General features: G+C 42.9%; 1 protein-coding gene across 1 annotated transcript; it reads right to left on the bottom strand.

The window, feature by feature from the left end:
- Positions 1-1,879: 1,879 nt before the first annotated feature.
- Positions 1,880-10,846, bottom strand: LOC120927249 (40S ribosomal protein S10). Its single transcript, XM_040337802.1, has 6 exons — positions 10,740-10,846; positions 5,365-5,514; positions 4,999-5,170; positions 4,104-4,181; positions 2,059-2,114; positions 1,880-1,968 (listed from the first exon to the last, which is right to left on the bottom strand). Exons 2-6 carry the CDS (start codon positions 5,512-5,514, stop codon positions 1,924-1,926), a joined length of 501 nt encoding a protein of 166 aa, XP_040193736.1. The 5' UTR covers positions 10,740-10,846; the 3' UTR covers positions 1,880-1,923.
- Between the last annotated feature and the right edge of the window lie 228 nt (positions 10,847-11,074).

The following is an 11,074-nucleotide window of genomic DNA, read 5'->3' as shown; positions in this document are numbered from 1 at the left end:
GGCCTTTGCTTTAAAAAAAAAAATATATATAATGTTTGGGGGTTCAACTTAACTTTCTTGCAAAAAAAAAAAAAGTTTTTATGTAAACTAACAGTGTCAGAAAGGGCTTTTTCGTCAAGTGGTTAGAAGGGTGGGTGATGTGCAACATAAGCTTCTAAATGTTGTGCATAAAATGCCAGGACAATCCAAAACCCCCCCCCCCCCCCCCCCCAAATGACCCCATTATAAAAAGTAGATATCCCAAGCTATTTGCTGAGAGGCATCTCGAGTCCATGGAATATTTTATGTATATGTATATATATATATATATATATATATATATATATATATATATATATACACACACACACACACACACACACACACACACATACATACACACACACACACACACACACACACATATATATATATACACACGGCACTTTTTTTCACTAGTAATGGTGGTCATAAGCGACTTTTAGCGGAACAGAACAGACACTTTTGGGACCAGTGACATCATTAGTGATCAGAGCTAAAGATACCCACTGATCACTGTATAAACACTGGCAGAGAAGGGGTTAAGTGTGTCCTAGGGAGGTGTTTTTAACTGTGGTGGGAAGTGGACTGACTGGGAGTAGAGAGATCGCTGTTCCTAATCACCAAATGATCTCACTGAACTCTTGTCAGAACAGGGGCGATATGCTTTTACACTGGACCCAGTTTTGCCTCTGAGGAGCGATCGTGGGTGGCCAGCGGAAATCGCAGCCGCCGGAACCCGCGCATCAGCTCCCTCGCTGTGCAGCTGGCGCGCGTCCACAGCATCTAGCACACAGAACAACGTACGGGTACATAGTTTCGCACAGCAGGGCTGACCTGCCACAGTATATATAAACAATCAGGATGTCTCCAACTTACAAGCCAACCTCAACGCAAAGGATGTTATTCCACTGCATCTTCTGCAAAGAAGCTCTGCCCACACGACCCCGTCATTCATACCAGTTTCCTGTGACTTGAACTACTACAATTACCGTGAGCCTTTGTGGCCAATGGGATGGTCGTTCCAAATGCACTGTGGAGGTTACTGATGAGCAGCCTCATAGTTTACTCACAAGCCTTGCAGCTTGTGGACAGCCAGAAGGGCATGATCCACCGATTATGGGTGCAATTTTTTCCCCAAAAGGAGCCTGGAAAGCAAATCAAATATTTTTTGCCCAAAAAGAGTCCCAACACTGAACCTTGGGAAACACCACTAATAACCTTAAAGGGTCACTAAAGGAAAAAAAATGTTTAGCTGAAATGACTGTTTACAGGGCATAGAGACATAATAGTTAACTGATTCCTTTTAAAAATGATTAAAAATAGATAAAAAAACAATCATATAATGTGCCTGCAGTGTAGTTTCGTTTTTGCTGTTGTTTGCTGGTTCTCTGATGTACAGAGAGCCACTAGAGGGCAGTCAGCCAATAGAGAGCAGTGATACTTTGTCTAAAACTCCTCAGCACCAATCCAGTTTCGTTTTACACACAGCTCCTTGATTAGTGACCACCGTGAGAAATCTCCCAGTACTGTGGTTATCAGGAAAAAGGCAACCAGGAAGTGTCCAGAACAGAGAGGATTTACAGCAACATGAAAGCAAAAACGAACAATGAGCACATGAAACCAGGACTGCAGCAAGGTAAAGGAAGCTATTTAGCTAAAAAAAAAAAATTCCTTTAGTGACCCTTTAAACCAGAGCATGAATCACTACTCTGAATAGGGTCTTTTAGCCATTTTTCTATCCATTTTACGAACTGAGGTTTCCAAGCTTTTACCTTACATTTTTCATAATTATAAAAAGATTATGCATTTGTACTCCAAAACAGCAATTACAAAAAAAAAAAAAAAAGAAGTGCCAAAGTAAGTGGTGTCAAAAATTTATTCACAAATGAAATTTTATGTGCATCACTGGGGGGGCTGCTGTCCACGACCACGTCCAAATCCTCCTCTCTAAACAAAAGTAAAAATTGAATAATTAGAAAAACAGGGAGGTAAATTACACAAGGCCATGGTCGATTTGTTGATGAATAGTTTACTTACAAACTGGAATTCTGTAGCGGCTCCAGCACCAGCCTCAGCCTTTTTGTCAGAACCAGCTGTAACAAAGAAAATTAGAGATTAGGAACAGGGCCAATTTTAACAACTCCACTTTTTATTTAGGTATGGGCAAAAAGCCAATGCCTGATCTCACAGAAGAAATCCAGTAAAATCAATTCTCAAGAATTTGTATTCAAATTTTGCACCATTAGTGGCTGATGTTCGTGCGGCCATCAAAATTGAGTGAACAGGCATGTTGGAAAGTTGCTGAAAAATGCACGGATTTTCTAATCAATGATGGGCCAATTGTGCGAGAAATATAATTGAACAAGAAACGTGCATGAAAGCAAGAAAATCTAATTCCCCCAAAATAAAAGCAGATTCCCAGCCACAAAAAGTTTCTGTAGCAACATGGGGGTGAAATTGAAATCTTGGTTGGTCGCATTTCAAAATCAAATGTTGGCACCATTGAATCAAATTTCTGATTTTCAAAAGAAATTCAACCCATGTATTAGGCCTGCATTAGGTTATTGCACTGAACTGACAATGCTTCTAATAACATCTACATATTATGAAGATGTAAAGGTGCCAGCAGAGAACTCCAAGAAGAGCTGTTTGGGATTTCCTGTGCAGAAAGTGGCACAGTTGTGAACTCAGCTTGGCAGCTCAGAATCCAGCACATTTCTGTATTTTCAGTGTTTTTAAAGTGATTAAAAAAAAAAAAAAAAAAGAGGAAATTTGCATGCACTGAATGGATGTAATAAATATGTAGTTTATGCAATTCTTTTACCCACACATACAGCCATGGACAAAAGTTTTGAGAATGGCACAAATATTAATTTTCAAAGTCAGTCTCAGTGTTTTTAGATCTTTGTCAGATGTTACTATGGTATACTGAAGTATAATTACAAATATTTCATAAGTGTCAAAGGCTTATATTGACAATTACATTACGTTTATGCAAAGAGTCAATATTTGCAGTGTTGACCCATCTTTTTCACAATCTCTGCAATTCCCCCCGGCAGACTTCCAACTTCTGGGCCACATCCTGACCGATGGCAGCCCATTCTTGTATAATCAAAGCTTGGGAGTTTATCAGAATTTGTGGAGGTTTTTGTTCACCCGCCTCTTGAGGATTGACCAAATTCTCAATAGGATTAAGGTCTGGGGACTTTCTTGGCCATGGACTTAAAATTTGAATATTTTGTTCCTCAAGCCACTTAGTTATGACCAGTGCCTTATGGAAAGGTGCTACATCATGCTGGAAAAGGCATTGTTCCTCACCAAACTGTTCTTGGATGGTTGAGAGAAGTTGCTCTCAGAGGATATTTTTTGAACTATTCTTTATTCATTGCTGTGAGCCCACTCCCTTGGTTGAGAAACAATCCCAAAAATAGACTTGGGATGCTTTACTGTTGGCAGAACACAGGACTGAAGGTAGCACTCATCTTTTCTTCAAACTGTTTTTTTTTTGGATGCCCCAAACGGAAAGGGGGATTCAGAGAAAATGACTTTACCCACCCCTCAGTTTTCAGCAGTCCAATCCCTGTACCTTTTACAGAATATTAGTTTATCACCAATGTGGCTTTTTTGCTGCCCTTGACGCCAGGCCATCCTCCACCTCACTGTGCGTGCAGATGCACTCACGCCTGCCGCCATTTCTGAGCAAGCTCTGCACTGGTGGTGCCACAATCCCACAGCTATATCAACTCAAGGAGGCGATCCTGGTGCTTGCTGGACTCTCGGGTGCCCTGAAACCCTCTTCACGAATGCAGTGGAAATGTTTCATAGCAAAGAGGGACTTTGCAATTCAACCGATTACTCTTCATAACATTCTGAAGTATATGCAAATTGACAAAACTCAGGCAGCGAATTTTGACAATTATTAATTTTCACATTCTCAAAACGTGAGGCCACGGCTGTACCGTTACAACAAAAAAAGTTACATTATGGGTAGACTACTATTGTGGGGGGTGTGCTTTTGCTTACGTCGCACCCCAAATACAGGTAGAACATGTTGCAAAAGGTGGACTTAGCCACACACTTACGTGGAGCAGCACTGCGTCTGTAGGTATCTCTGTCTGTCTCACCACGGGACAAGCGAGCAGGACGTTCACCCTCTAGACCTAAAAAGAAAATCAGTGGTAAGAAACGTGCAACCATCATCTTTAACAGAAAGTAAATGCCCAATTCATAAGAAACACACACACACACACACACACACACACACACACACACTAGGTCAACCTGCATTGACATACAAAGCAAATTGAAATAGCAAAGTGGTAACCACCTGACAATGTACACAGACACGCATTTCCATTGAGTTTAAAGTGCATCAAAAATGACGTCTTGTTATTCACAGAGAATTTGGAACGCTCGCTAATCTGACAGGTGTAACCCCATTGAAAAAGCCTTTACAAACCTCTACTTTTATTTCTGACTTTTGTGCTGCATCACGACCAAGATTCTCACAGGCCCAACTTATAAGTGGACCTCGCCAGACCTACAACTTGATGAGCAATATTGGACAGAATTCAAAAACACCCGTAAAAAAAAGAAAAAAAAAAAAAAAAAAGGGGGGGGGAATGAAAGCAGAGATCCACAAAGGTGGAAGCACCGCTTCGCTGCCTCCCCCCCCCCCCCTACAGTGCCACATTTGGAACTCTGTTAAGTGTAGTCACCCTGGGTCAGAAAGCCTCTTGGCAAGATCATTAAATAAAGACAAAAAAAATATGGCCATAATCTTATGACTGGTAAGCTGCAATATTAAATTTATGTTCTTGGTCTAGATACACTATAATTCGTTTCATGACCCTAGGACTGAGTATCACAGTATAGGTTGAAACTCACCAAAGACCCTGCTGCTCAAACCTTGCATTTCCCAGGGCATGCATTGTACCCATTTTTCCTACATTAGCAGGCCAACTGGCAATCAATTACCTTTAGGTCGTGGTCTGCCTGTCTCAGGACGACTCCTTCTTAGAGTTGCAGGAACAATCTCTGGAGGAAGGTGTAGGAAATCCCGCAAGTACTGGATGCCTTCATTTGTCAAGTACCAGTAAAAGTGACGCCAAGCAAACTGCTCCTTCACATATCCTCGAGACTTCAAAGACTACCAGAAAAAAAAAAAAAATCTACATTTAATAACTACACAAAGAAAAAAAAAAATTTTTTAAATCATTCCCAATATTACTGATCGCTTTTAGCAGAATTACAAACGTGCAAGGTCTAACTTCCCACGCAAGCTTGACAACTATGACCAACACAAAAGGTTTACACATGTTCTAAGATTTCCCCCACGTTTACCTGCATAGCCTTCATGACATGGAGGTTAGGTACATTCTTGTCTGCCAACTCTGGATGCTTTGGCATATGCACATCCTTCTTGGCCACCATAACGCCCTCCTTAAACAGGAGCTCGTAGATGGCAATACGGTTTTTCTTGGGCATCAACATCTAAAGAGAGAGAACACAGAAAAATCAAACTTCTGAAAGGGTCTTAAAATATTAGCACTGCATAAATATGAAAATAAGTACACATGTATTCTCATTTACAGTAAACCAATCACAAGAGATATGTGGGCCATCATCTCTTTAAATGCTGGTTTCCTGCTGTCAAGGCGCTGACATCAATACGTTAAAGGGTAAGTTCACCTTTGAAAAACAAGTTGCACCTTTTTTTGCAGGGTAAATTTTTTTTTTAATTTTAAAGACAGCATTGTATCACGTTCACCAGACTGCAGGTTAAACCTCAAGCTCCTGCAGACTCTCGGATAGCTGTACCTCTTATATGAGGAGGCAGTTACCTGAGAGGAGGAAGATCAATAAACTAACAGAGCACTCACCTGCGCCCTGGCAGATCACTGAGAACTACAAGCTCTCAGCCGCAATGGCCGATTGTACTTGTCTACCCATTCAAAGGAAACTGAATGAATGACACTGCCACATGGGAGGAGCGCTATGCTGGTTTCAAATTGTGACAGCAGGTGTGGGCAAAAGACCCCCCTGCCTGCTGTCACATGGAGGGATCGCCCGTGCGGGGTGCAGATGGTGAACACATCCAAAAGTATGCAGATACAGGGATTTAAAAGCCCTTATCCACATATATACTTCAGGTAAGTCAATTAAAATGTTGGAATGATGGGCAACTTGTTTTTTTTTTTAAGAAAACAGACCGGACAGATTTACCCTGAAAGATATGCCCTCCAATTGACATGGCAGCATTAAAAAAAAATTAAAATAAAGTCTATGGAGATTAGATCAATATTGAAGAATCTTGTGCTGGTGGGAAGAAACACAGCACTCCCAACACTCAGCACTGCTGGCCCCACATCTAGAGAGGACCATGCTGTCATCCTACTCTTCCATCTCATGTCCCCCTCCTCCTGCATTCCATATAACAGTGGCTGATGTTGCAATTCATAAGACCAATGAGAATGGACTTAAACACAAATGGAGGGGGGAGCGCTGTTTTAAAGTGGTCGAAACAAGGATAAACCCAAAGTAGATAAACAATTTATTGTTAAAGAATCGTCATCATGGTCATAGTTGTATACATGGCAACAATAGGTGCTCGGAGCAAATAAAGGTGGAAATGAGCAGGAGTGTTCTAGATCTCATAGATGGTAAGGTCCACACTGCCAGGTCGAATGGGATGGCTGGCTCAGCCTCTGGATCTCCTGAGGGGTCTTGACAAGGGACGGAGCTGGTAACAGCTGGAAAGACCCAAATGACATGCAGACTCAGAAGGGACGTCAGATGCTGGCGCTAGCGCTCCGCAAAAGATACAGTAATGGGGGCACTGAAAACAAGCAACCAAAAAACAAGAAAGCTGTTACACAGGATAACTATAACCCAAACTGGGAGGATGCCTACTTGGTCCAGGACTACATGATCTGTAGTTCTGGACGAGTCAGCTTCCTCCCAGTTTGGATTATAGATATCCTGTGTCCAACAGCTTTTTTTCTGGCTGTCCTCATTGTGTGTATTTGAGGAACACTTCTGCCAGCATCTGATGCCCCCTCTGTCTGTGCAGGACTCCTCAGGCCTGTGAGCAGTCTCTACTTCATGTCTCCCTGGCTCCATACCTTGCCAAGTCCCCTGAAGAGATCCAGGGGCCTAGTCGCCCATCCATTCGATTTGGCAGTGTGCACCTTACCATCTACGAATGCTCCTGCACCACTGGTGACTAGCGGCAGCTGTCTCTAGTTTTGTTTACATTTATCTGTCAAAGGTGAACAGAATGTGTTGTCAAGGATGCAGTGGACCCGCTCCTTAACCGATAATTGTTGTATTCTTCTGTGTATATTTCAGTTGCCAGCGGGAGAATACCGCTGACAGCTAAAACCACCAGCAGGTATCGGTTTTAAGTATTGGTGCATTTGCACGAGTATTGATGCCAATACTAAGCATTTGCACAAGTATTGATACTCATACAAATGCTTAGTATTGGCACAGAAACCAATACCCGAGCAACCCTGATAAAACATGTTATAGCAGCCCAGATCCTCCTCTTCTCAGGTCCCTCTTCTGTGCTCCTGGCCTCTACACAGCAAGCAGCTTGCTATGGGGCACCCAAACCAAGCTGCAGCTCCATGTGTCCATTCAGACACGGAGCACTGGTTCAGCCCCGCCTTCTCACCCGATTGGCTCCTGCCAGTCAGTTAGACAATGGCGCTGCTGCTGTGTCTCAGCCAATCAGAAGGAAGAGTCCTGGGCAGCTGAGGAATTTGTGCACATCGCTGGATAGAGATGGGACGCTGGTAAGTATAAGCGGGTGCTTTTTACTTTCTGCCTTTAAAACCACTCACACGACACACGTATTCTTCACTAAGCAGCCAGTATTTCTGAGCCGAGCGTTCACTCCCAGCAGAGGTCGAGCGGTAAAAAAGACAGTTCTTGGTCTCTGCTAATATAATTGGATGCTGGTGGGACCAGCGCCCAATCAAGTGACAGCCTGTAATTTGATTGACTGATCTTTCCTGCACCCCAACATCCAGAACTTTTACAAGAACGCCAGGGTGGGTAGGAAAGGGTTAAAGCAATAGCAGCTTTGGACAGTGTGAGGCCTAATGTATACAGACATTTACAACCTTTCCTGAACGATTTAACTTGACAGATAGAAAGCGACATTTAAAAACGCTTGTTTTGTTAAGTTAAGGGTTTTTTATTTTAATAGTCAAAAACTGAAAAAACGCCTGTAAAACAAAAATACGGCTAAAAATGCGAGTTACCACGTTGACAAGCTGTTACAGACGTTGGTCGTTTCAAATGCCTCTGAACATCCATCCTGAACGCTTTTTTTGCTTTCCAAAAAATGCTTCTAAAAGGCCCCATGTACACGGGACGCTGCTAAACGTATGTTCAGAGGCAGTTGGACGCTTTTTTCAACTTATTCAATGTTATCCTATGTAACCACGTTCAGTCGTTTATTGCCATTTTTAGGCAGTTGCGTTTAACAGCGTTTCTTTGAAAGCAAAAAAATGGGTTCAGACGCAGAAGATATCCACGTTTTTACATGCCAACCCACGTTTCGTTTATAGGAGTTTTGTTTAGACATTTTTGGAAAAAGCTTCTAAACGCAAAACGCAGCATGTAAACACGGCAAAAACTGACGTTTTAAACGTGGGTTACTATCTGTCAAGTTTAATCATTTAGAAGCAGTTGTAAAAACAACTTTTATACATGGAGCCTAAAAACAACTATAAAACGACTCAGTGTACACATACAAATAGGATAACAGGAGGAGAGCTATGGGGCAGCTGGAAGGAGGAAAAAAAAAAACACCCAACTGCTCCTAAACGTCTGTTTACCAGCAGCAGTATACAGGAAGCCTTAGGCCTCATGTACACTGCTACTGGTAAACGGACATTTAGGAGCAGTTGGGCATTTATTTTTCAACTGCTCCATAAAGTGGTTGTAAACCCTCTGGCAGAAGTTACACCTACAGGTAAGCCTAGATTCAGGCTCCATTCACATCTCCGCAACAAGCAACGCCGCATATTTTGCCGCGGATAGTGTATCTTTTTTTTTTTCCAAATTCTTCCCATTGCTGTCAATGGGCGAACGCCAATGTCGCCTGAAAAAAAGGGTCCGGGACTTTTTTTCAGGCAACAGGCGTCTTATGAGATGTGAACCATCTCCATAGACAGCAATGGGAATTTCCCCCTCAAGCGGCACAAGCGTCCAGCGTTTTGTCGCCTAGATGTGAATGGAGACTAAGGCTTACCTGTAGGTGCTTGCAATATCCGAGACCTACGCGGTTTCAAAGATATTTGCAATTTCCGAGCGACGCCTTCTGCGTATGCGCCGTCTTGGAAGGGCACACTGTGCCGTATCAAGCTGGGGTCATGCCGTTAGAGGCAGCTCCCGCGTGCAAGTGACATCGCGCGACTCCGGACAGTCAAAGAGCTGGAGTTCGCAGCCCCCGGAAGAAGACGGGTGAAGATGGACGCTCACTGCCATGGAGAAAGACACAGACATCACGGGCTTCTACTGCAGGTAAGTGTCACACAATGGGCTATTATGCTTTACCTTTGCAGGGAGACGGAGGAAGTAAACCCCATCAGGGTTTACTTCCTCTTGAACTCTCCTCCATGTTATCTTATCAGTACATATACACAGGGTCGTTTATATGCAGTTGAGTTTAGGGGCTTTTGCTGCAAGTCCCCAAAAAAATAAACACGTTCAGAAGCTGTCTTTAGAGGTATTTCAGCGGCTAAATGCAGTAACTGGCGTTTAGACGTTTTTCATTTTAACCCCAAAAAAAAAAAAAACACACACGCTTATAGACGCAAACGCGGCATGTAAAACGCAGCTAAATGGCCATTTTTAGACACCAGTTTCTAGCCGTCAAGTTAAATCGTACAGGAGAGGTCGAACAACATCCTGTGTACATGAAGCCTTATAATCTGTCCGGTATTTTTGCTCTCCCATTGGGGATACTACCCTTTACTCCCTGCCCCATAATCAATACAGGAAGTGAGGGAAATCCCTGGCAGTCACCAGAACCAATAGAGGATTTCTTCTCAATTCTGGTTCTGATGTAAATCTGTGTCAAAGACGGGACAACGACAGGATGAATCCCTCAAAGAGAAAAACAGCAATACATTTTTTTTTTTTTACAGGTGTTGTCTTTCTAGAAAAGAAAAAAAAGTTTTGGACTTCAGTTACAATTTAATAACACTTATCAGGATCTTATGCATGAAGTAGATAAGGTCACTTTAACCAGCAATGAAATTGAAGGATGTGCTTCCCATTCCCAGCATATCTAACACAAGGTTTTCACTCTTATGCTGTCTAAAGCCTGATATAAGATCACTACTTCCTGGGAGAGCTGCTCTCTGTGCGCTCCATACCCCCCTACTACAGACTACACACATTCCTTCTGCAACTCCACTCGGCGGAGGATGAAGTTGTAGCAGTGGAGCTGAACACATAGGGTACAATGAAGCCAGCAAGGACTGGGAGCCGCCTGTGGACACAGCAACGAGTAGGCCGCACCAGACGCCCGAGCCCCACCACTGGGCTCACTAAGCACCTCTTCCTACTCAAAGACGCACAATATTTAGCGCCTCTGGTTCTTCTAAAGCCCTTCTACAATACGCGAGGGCACCCGACCTGTACGGGGAACGGATGGCTGAGAAACACAACGGATTCCAATTACGCCGGTAGTCGCTCACCTTTGCAGCTTTCTCGGCAGCCGAGCAGGAAAGGAAAGAGCATGCGCAGATCGAGCTACTTCCCTCTGCCTGTAGGACCCCAACTAGGACGTCTAAGGCACTGCCTGACTGAAAAATCATAACGTCTTTACATTGTGTGCGAAAGTGCTTTATATTCATAATTGTCTATTGTATACTAAACTATATCAAGGTGCAAATGATGGATTCACTTTTCTTCAAATTTAACAGGAAAGCTTTGAACAGTGTTTGTGAATAAGAAAATATTCCTGCTAATCCTAGTTGATATTTACGTGGTTGGGAACTGTCACAAAGCTAAACACACAATCATTAACAGC

The sequence above is a fragment of the Rana temporaria genome, chromosome 2, assembly GCF_905171775.1.
Source record: "Rana temporaria chromosome 2, aRanTem1.1, whole genome shotgun sequence".
Lineage (NCBI taxonomy): Eukaryota > Metazoa > Chordata > Amphibia > Anura > Ranidae > Rana > Rana temporaria.
The sequence above is the reverse complement of the archived record's forward strand: the minus strand, read 5'-3'. Positions and strand labels throughout refer to the sequence as shown.

Excerpts from the sequence above, each read along its gene's own strand:
- LOC120927249 (XM_040337802.1), bottom strand. The coding sequence starts at position 5,514 with ATGTTGATGCCCAAGAAAAACCGTATTGCCATCTACGAGCTCCTGTTT. Across the intron at positions 4,182-4,998 it reads AGGCAGACCACGACCTAAAG|GTCTAGAGGGTGAACGTCCT; the intron begins GTAATTGATTGC and ends TTTTCTTTTTAG. Across the intron at positions 1,969-2,058 it reads CCGCTACAGAATTCCAGTTT|AGAGGAGGATTTGGACGTGG; the intron begins GTAAGTAAACTA and ends ACTTTTGTTTAG.